At 42.1% G+C, this 8,688-nt stretch overlaps 1 protein-coding gene and 1 pseudogene across 1 annotated transcript; one reads left to right on the top strand and one right to left on the bottom strand.

The window, feature by feature from the left end:
• Positions 1 to 217: 217 nt before the first annotated feature.
• Mad2l1 (mitotic arrest deficient 2 like 1) lies at positions 218 to 5,568 on the top strand. Its single transcript, XM_051203061.1, has 5 exons — positions 218 to 338; positions 616 to 762; positions 3,132 to 3,252; positions 4,110 to 4,213; positions 4,866 to 5,568. The coding sequence occupies exons 1-5, from the start codon at positions 266 to 268 to the stop codon at positions 5,036 to 5,038; spliced, it is 618 nt and encodes a 205-aa protein (XP_051059018.1). The 5' UTR covers positions 218 to 265; the 3' UTR covers positions 5,039 to 5,568.
• Positions 5,569 to 7,133: 1,565 nt separating this feature from the next.
• Positions 7,134 to 8,081, bottom strand: LOC127235870 (transmembrane protein 144-like; annotated as a pseudogene).
• Positions 8,082 to 8,688: the final 607 nt, after the last annotated feature.

Here is an 8,688-nt window from a genome sequence, read left to right as displayed (position 1 = left end):
GGCACGGACGGTCCCGAGCGGGTTCAGCGGTGTGGGAGGGACTTAGGGCGGAAGCCGGAAGCCTGGGGCGGGCTTCGGGAGAGATGAGGCGTTTGTAGGACGGCGCTGGGGCCGGAAACCGGCGGTGTGGGCGGGGCTCGGGCACGTTGCGCTTGCGCACGGCGCGCCCCGCGGTCTGCGTCGCTGCTTTTGAACCGGGTGGCGGGGAATAGCCGAAGGAGCCGGGCCGCCAGGGCGCTCGCAGCGACCTCCGTTAGATCTGGTGATGGCGCAGCAGCTCGCCCGGGAGCAGGGCATCACCCTGCGCGGGAGCGCCGAAATCGTGGCCGAGTTCTTTTGTGAGTTCCGAATGCGGCTCCCCGCGGCCAGAGAGCGGGCCTGGCGGGGCCGGGGACGCGCGCGAGGGCGGAACCGCCGCACGGCCTCCCGGGGTGCAAGGCGGCCGCCCTGGGGCGTCGTCCCTCCCGCCTCCCGAGGCCGGGTGGTGCGGGCGTCTGTTTACTCTCGGTGCGACGCGGTGAGACTTGGCGTTGCCGGGCTGAAGGGTTTCCGGTGTCGTCGTCTCGTGTACGTTGAGTAGACAGACGAGTGCAGCTTTATTCCTTTCGTTTCCAGCCTTTGGCATCAACAGCATTTTGTATCAGCGTGGCATATATCCATCGGAAACCTTCACTCGAGTGCAGAAGTATGGACTCACCTTGCTTGTGACTACCGACCCCGAGCTCATAAAGTATCTCAATAATGTGGTCGAGCAGCTAAAAGGTAATCACGCTTTTGAGTGTTGACGTCTTACAGGGCTGCATTTGTTAAGGGTGGCGCAAAGCAGTAGGCCTTCGGCAAACGTAGCGCTTCTGAATTGGGAGGGCGGAAATGATGGAGAGAAGTCCCATCCGTTCTCCCACTGCTTTTAAGTAAGCCGAATGTGTTGATGTTAGGAGGCTTGGAGTCTGGAGTGTCTTCTCGGCTGCTGTAGGGATGGATTTTGCGGTTTAAAGAGGTACAACAAATTGATGATTTTGCCCTTCTGAGACATGCATTAATATGTTGCAGTTGTTGTAACCAGGGTATTACTAAATAATGTACAGGAAAGCTTTCTGTTTTTACTTTTCAACTATTCTCATTATCTTTCTTAAAAGTTGTGGCTGTAATTCAATGTCTGAACTATTTATTTATCTATTCATTGATAGCTCCGGGTTGTACTGCCTGTGTGGCCAATACTCATTCCCACCTATTTTTGTTCCCTCTAGAATCCTTGTTTCTCGGGTTGCACATCACTTAGGATTGCCATTCAAATTATAACCTTTCTGTGTTTAGCCTTGTGTCTCCCAAAATAGTCTTACAAAATACCAATTCTGAAAGCATTTCAGCTGTCTTTTCTTTTTAGTTTGTCAGTCATTGGGTGTTTTTCCTGAGTTATGTCTGTATGTGCTAGGTGTGTGCCTGGTTCCTTAAAAGAACAGAAGAGAGAGTGTCCGTTCAGAGGAAAAGCACTATTGCTCCTAACCACTAAACCATTGTTCTAGCCCCCAGAAATTGTTTTTGTTAAGAATGTTTTAGTTTGTTTCTATTGTAGTTTCATTACAGTGTTCATTGCTTTTTTTTCCCCCTTAAGCGTTAAAATGACCTAATGACCTTCTTTTCTATTGTAGTTTCATTACAGTGTTCATTGCTTTTTTTTCCCCCTTAAGCGTTAAAATGACCTAATGACCTTCTTTTGATGACCAACTGAATATAGAGATCCCTTTAAGGCCATATTTTTGTTTGTTTGTTTGTTTGTTTGTTTTACTTTTGAACGGGGTATCTCAAAGTTCTTGACTATCCTGAAACTTGCTATTTTCATCAGGCTAACCTTGAGCTCACAGAGAACAGCCTCCCAAGTGATGGAACTAAAGGCATTCAACACTATACCCAGCTTAAGGGCAAACTCCCAAACATTCCTTGCTGTTAATATCCATAGTAGAATATCCACCAACACTTGTGCAGGTTGAGTATGAATTCACAAGCAAAAACAGTAGGATTTACGCTTTACCAATTTTCCCTATCTTACATTACTGGCATTTTGATCTGGATGTTTAGTGGGGAGCTTTCCTGTGTATCGTAAGGTAATGCAGCGCCATCCTGGCTCCTGCTCATCAGATGTCAGCTAACACATTCCTGGTGTGGCCATCCCATTGTTGCCACAGGTAACCCTGTAGATAAAGTCTCTTGGTTAAGAACTTCTTTGGTAGATTAGAATAGGAAAGGCGAAGTACTTGATAAATAATGTGGAGATAGATAAATCTCTGTTCTCAAGTGCAGTCAAGGTACATGCATGCTGAGGGGGGCAGCCCATCTCTCATCATTCTCCCTAATTGTGGGTCAGGGTGGAGTCATGTATGGTCATTAATTGTACATCACTCACTCATACTTGACTTGGAACTGCTAGATAGCTATGGCTAGGTATCATTGTCCTGTTACAATAGAGACGCCAGCCTTAACTAACACTGGGGTTACAGGTTGTCACAGGTGACATTTTACCCACTCACCTCTCCTTCCTATCTTAGTTAAAACTCAGGAATTACTCTTTATTAAGAGGCAAATTGCTTTTGTTTTCAGTCCCATTTCTTCTAGACTTTTTAGAAGTATTTTACTTCTTTTTTCTTGTATTTTCTGTTTCTCTGTTATGATTTCAATTCTTCCTGTTGGTTTCATCTCCCTCCAACTTTAATGCTCTTCTTTTGAGTATTTAAAACCTGTACTTCCCTCTCCTCTCCTTTGCAGAATTAATGCAAAAACTAAGCCTTCACCTACCAGAATGGGGCAGATTTTTTTTTTTAATGCTTTTATACTATCTCTCTGTTCCAAACAGCCACCACAGATGTGACATGGCAGTTGTATTGACAATTGTTTGATGAAATCCTATGCCCTGTTCCCTTACTGTGAGTTACAGAGAAAGTTCAGATTGCCCTCGGTTGCACCTATTAGTAATGAGAATTTAAAAATTGGCTAAATGATTAGTGGGGAACTATTTCCTTATGTATGAAAGGAAGTCCAAAATACCAGTGTATGCATTTTATAAAAGGCTGAAAAATAGGTCTTTAGAAGAGAGTTACGTTACAGTTAGCGCATAAAAGATGCCCTTTGTGTTGCAGAGTGGCTCTACAAGTGCTCAGTTCAGAAACTGGTGGTGGTCATCTCAAATATTGAAAGTGGTGAGGTCCTTGAAAGATGGCAGTTTGATATCGAGTGTGACAAAACTGCAAAAGAAGATGGGTAAGTACAAATTAAATTATTCCTGCTTGGTTTTTACAACTTCTGTTATTACATGAATTCAATTTGTTTGAACTGATTTCTTACGCACTCCTTCTATAGCGTGTTTTTAGAGATACTAGCTTGTGGGGGGCTTGAGTTCTTCTTAGCCTGTTAGTAGTTGTATAGATAAATGTCATCTTTAGGATAACCCAGTGAGATTTGACCTTTATTTCTGGTTATATCCACCCTATGATATAATATAATGTGGGGCATTTAATCAAGTGCTTGAAGGTACTTCAGTAGATGAGCCTGGACCCATCCCTAACTTAGATGTAGCTCTCCTTCATCTAATGCCATGAACTTTGTAAACATTGAAGATTTCAGTCATTCTATATCAGAAATACCCATTACACTAGGCACAATTTTCTGTAAGTTCCTGTAATGAAGAGCAGCTTGCTCTTTGATCTGTAGGAAATTTTTAGCTTATAAAAAAAAAATGTATGTGCAATTTATTTTACTTGATTTGATGAAGAATTAGGTATTTAGATACTACTTGAAAAATGCTAAAGTTCTACCAAGTTTGTGTTAGAATGCATTTCCCTTTATCTTAAAGAGTTACTGAAAATGTCATATTGGGAGTGGTTGAGGAACTTACTCATCATCATGCGCTGAATGACCTGACACTAAGATCAGCCCTGAAGGATAATGGGAAGAACAGATGCAGATGCAGGAGCCCAAGAATACCTTTAGCTATTAATCTTTAGTCTCCTAGTGTATTGCTTCTGTGTTGTTGGGAGCATTTGGTTCAGATAAATGGTCACCAGTATATTTTAGTTAACTTAATGGAACCTAGAATGAACTGATTGGTTCTTCTATAGTGTTTGTAGAGAAAAGTCACACAAAGCCATTCAAGATGAAATCCGTTCAGTGATCAGGCAGATCACAGCTACCGTGACCTTTCTGCCACTGCTGGAAGTTTCTTGTGAGTATTACACAGCCTCTTGACTTAAATTTGCTGGGGAAAATATATGCTGCTGTTGGGAGGATCCCCATTTGTTAAACCCCGTAACATCACTGGGATACAGGAAGCAGAATGCAGCATAAATAACACGTGTGTTCTTGAAAATGTGAGGACAAGGACCAAGGAGGTGATAGTTAAAGTACTTGCTGAGAAGGTCTGAGGACCGAGTTAGGATCCCCACCACCAGGGCCCTCCAGGTGGTTTTGGGTGCCCACCTGTAAAGAAAGGCAGAGATGGAGTCACCTGACCAGCCTGGCTAGCGAGCCGCGGGTTTGCTTTAGGACCCAGGCCTTAGTGAGACAAGTGGAGTAGCGAGCAGTCACTAGCTTGGGACCTGTGCTTGTGCGCTCCCCACACACACTCAAGAAAATGAAATGCTGAAAATTAAGACACTTACAGTACCACTAGAACATTTCCTCCTAATTCCTTTTACTGTTTTACTACTCTGTTCTATACTACTCAAGAAACTCAGGTTTTCTTGAGGAAAATTATAATTAGAGCAAGCTAACCTATCTCCTTAGGAGGGGTGGTTCAAATGAGTCCCGGTGAGACAGGTGGGGAGGACAGCTTCACTTTTAAAAAGTACTGCACTTTACTCTCATCCCCAACTTAGGTTCATTTGACCTGCTGATTTATACCGACAAAGACTTGGTTGTACCTGAAAAGTGGGAGGAATCAGGACCCCAGTTCATTACCAATTCTGAAGAAGTTCGTCTACGCTCATTTACTACCACAATCCACAAAGTGAATAGTATGGTGGCCTACAAAATCCCTGTCAGTGACTGAAGAGAAAGTGAGGAAGCAAAGGAATTCGCATTCTCAAGTGTCTTTTCCCACATACGAAGTCAAATATAGTTGATGAATGTTCTTCCCTTGGTTCGTTTTCAGGTGAAGAAAGCCAGGATCCTACTTTGATAGATTTGCCCATTGTTCCATTTCTTGGGTTCCTCCTGGACTTGCCATAGAGTCAGCATAACAAGATTGCTGCCAACAGATTTTGTCAGAATTGTGGAGTGGATTCTTTTAGAAGTGGTCATTGTAGATAGAAATTTTTTTGTTAGGAAGCTAAATGCATCTTCTAACCAGTTAGCTCAGGAATCTTGACCAGAGATGCATCTGAATGTAAACAGAGCAGAAGGAACTGAAGCTTTGTCTAGTTCTGAGTCATGAATGCTGTCTTACTGGGCCCATTTGTCACTTGTCTTTGTATAGACCCATATTGAAATACATGCTAATGGTTTGATTGTAGTGTATATACCGTGAACTCACAAAGCAGTTGATACTGTTTAACTTTTGTAATAAAGAACTCTTGTTTTGTTTTATAAAAAATAATCTAGCTTTAAATGGCAGTGATTAAAAAAAAAACTTGTGTTTTAAATTTGTATTATAGTATCTGTGGTAAATAGTGTGGTATTCATATAGTCAGACACTGCAATGGATTGAGTGTGTGGATTTGATTATATGCTACCTTCTTACTACAGGGCAGTTAATGTGAAGAGGTGAATGTCCTTTGAAATTAGTTCGGATATCAAGCTGTTTTATCACTGGGTTTTTGGTTTTGGTTTTTTGGTTTTGGTTTTTTTCCTGTTGTATACCTTTAATCAAAAATTGTCATATTGGCTTAATTTAATGACATTTCAAGTAAAAACTGAAATGGGTAAAAGACATTATTATTAAGTATTTTCTGTGCTAGCAATTCAGTGATTAGATGGACTCCACTGACATTTCTGATGTAGAGAGACAATTTGGGTTGTGAATAGTAAGGACAGTAGTTTTGGTAAGTTTCAAGTTTTTTCCTGTCCATAAATTTTGTTTCCCCTTGATTGACATGTACTAACAACAGCAAACAAGTTGGAGTGTTTGTCAGGCAACAAGACATTTGTGAATGTACTACAGATTTAACTACCCTGGACAACAGACTTCAAGACACATACTATCATTAACTCCCAGTCACAGAGAGCATGCCATGCCGAGGGCTCAGGTCCAGAGCCATGTAACTCAAGAGCAGGTGTGAGATGCTATTCAGTTTCTCTAACACAGCAAAGGACTGCAGTAACCAGGAGGAAATGGGTAATAGGCACAGCCAAACATGGTTACTGTATTAAGGGTGCAGGCACCATGGTAATGGGCAGTGTTCTTGCAGGGCTGATGGTTTCCTTAAAGAATTAAATCAGTACAATTTGCTGTGTTCTTTTGTCTCCTGGAAATCAGTTAAAATAGGATCAAAATGAAACACTTCTGATAGAATGATTTCAACTATTTTAAGAACAAAAATACAGTTGTTCAGTCCAATAAATATGCTCCCTTTAAATTAAATCTGAAACTATCCATACACACACATGCTTGTGACTGTATACATTAAATCACATATTGTGAATGGTGATGACTTGCTTTTGGGATGGATTTTATATGGAATAATTATCCAAAAATTTTGAGCTAAGAAGGGCAGACAAAGAGCTGAGTAATATTAAAAGTAATTTTTGACTAAATATAATGAACTAGCCTTTTAAACATTCGGGTAGCAGCCATGACATTTATTTTCTCTAGCAAAGGGGTCCCACATCTTTGAACTTGAATTCTGTAAGGTGAATCTGAAGTCCTTCCTTCAACCAACCAACCATTTATTTCTGCTCCCCTTCATTAGTAAGTTATAAGTTTGGGTCGTAATTTTCTTTGTGCAAACTTTGCCCTATTTTCTGGATTGTAACACTTAAATACCAGTGCCCTCAAACAGGATGATCCAGTGTGTCTTTGAGCTGTTCAGTAGTGAAGTCCTGCCTTCGTTAACAGCTCATCAGAAGTGCTTCATTCTCATGTTTGTGGAGTGAACAGTCATTTATCCATTCAGTCCCAGAATGGCAGAGATTCATTGCTGTACAGTCTACAGTATTAGCATCCTACTATCCACTACTGCCATCTGCTGGTGTTGCTGTGAATAGATTTCAGAAAACATTGCACAAGGACCCGGCACAATGATGCAGAGTGCAAATACCAGTAAGTAGTATCCGAGAGCAGCAATGATGAATGAGAAGCTGATCATGGCACTCAGTGGTTGACTATGAACCAGCAGCAGGTGGCACTGGCCCTCAGCACCCCTGACAGGAAGCCTCTGGATACAGCTTTGGCCTATTTCGTGGCTACACAACAGGCCACAAAGTAGACTGACTATACTTGTAAGAAAGATGCCGCTGGGGTGTGCAAATCGTAGTCCAAATCATACTAACTAGCACCTGCGTATACTCTCATTTCTTTTGCTGCGGTCCTTGATGTAAATGATTGGCACAAACATATCCATAGAGTACTGCAGATAGCACTGCAAGGCTGGAGCCCACAATGCAGTGTGGTTCATGGTAGGAAGTCTATCCACCTAGGAGGAAACAGCACAGGCTCTGTCATCGGGGTTGTCCATGCTGCATGGGTTATTCGGAATTTCACTTTCAATGAACAAAACCTTGAGAGCAGTTACTACTGACAGCCCAGCTCCCAAGTTACTCAGCATGGCGTTTGTTACTTCTGCATCCATCCTAATCCAGCCAAACCTTGAGCTTGCCCAGCCAGTTTAGGTATTAAATAATGATCCCCAGATGAGGATCCCAAAACCTAAACTGAACTCCTGTTGCTGAAATGCAGCCGCTGAGCATTGCAACAGGCCAGAATTTAGGGCAGCATGTATCAAGTTGACCACCAAGGCAACCAATCAAAAGGCAGCTCAGAGCACTCACTGAAGGAACATTCTATCACAAGTGTCTTTTTTTTTTTTTTTTTTTTTTTTTTTTTTGCTACAGCAGAGGAATGTAGCCCATGCTAAGTTTGTTCCATTATTGCTCATGGTAGCAAGGGTGGCAGACAGCAAACTCACTCTTTGCTCTGAGAGTTTTCCCAAGGAGTGACAGTCCTCAGACACAGACGACCTGGTGGGTTCTCATGCACTGGCTGCAGAGCCCACGGCTCCTCCTAGAATCCCCTGTACGCTAGTGTCAACCGCATGTTTCTTAGGACCTTGAGCACCACGCTTAATTCCTTTGCCTTCAGTGCTACCCTTCATAGGTGTGTTGGTTCTGTTAAGTCTAATTTTCCAACATTTAGAAATTTCCAGAAAAGTGACAGCTTTGTTTATAATAATTTTGAAGTTTCTATCTAAGCTATGTCAAATCGTATTGTTAGAAGTTGATCATATACCTTAAACATTTCATATCTCTTAAAGTTTTTATATCGTTTAAATATATGTTTTGCAGTCTAATAAGGAGTCAAGCTGACTTTGTTGGAAATTAGTTGAAAAGATTTGACCTGTGGTTCCAAATAGATATGTGCCTCATCTTGGGAGAAAGGGATTCCATCCAACAGCCCAAAAATTGGCGACCAGCGTGTACGCTGTGAGAAGTGACGATGGAGCAATAACCTGGTGGGTCTCTGGGTCAGGCATGAACTCTCACCCA

The sequence above is a fragment of the Phodopus roborovskii genome, unplaced genomic scaffold (assembly GCF_943737965.1).
Source record: "Phodopus roborovskii unplaced genomic scaffold, PHOROB, whole genome shotgun sequence".
Classification (NCBI taxonomy): Eukaryota; Metazoa; Chordata; class Mammalia; order Rodentia; family Cricetidae; genus Phodopus; species Phodopus roborovskii.
The sequence above is the reverse complement of the archived record's forward strand: the minus strand, read 5'-3'. Positions and strand labels throughout refer to the sequence as shown.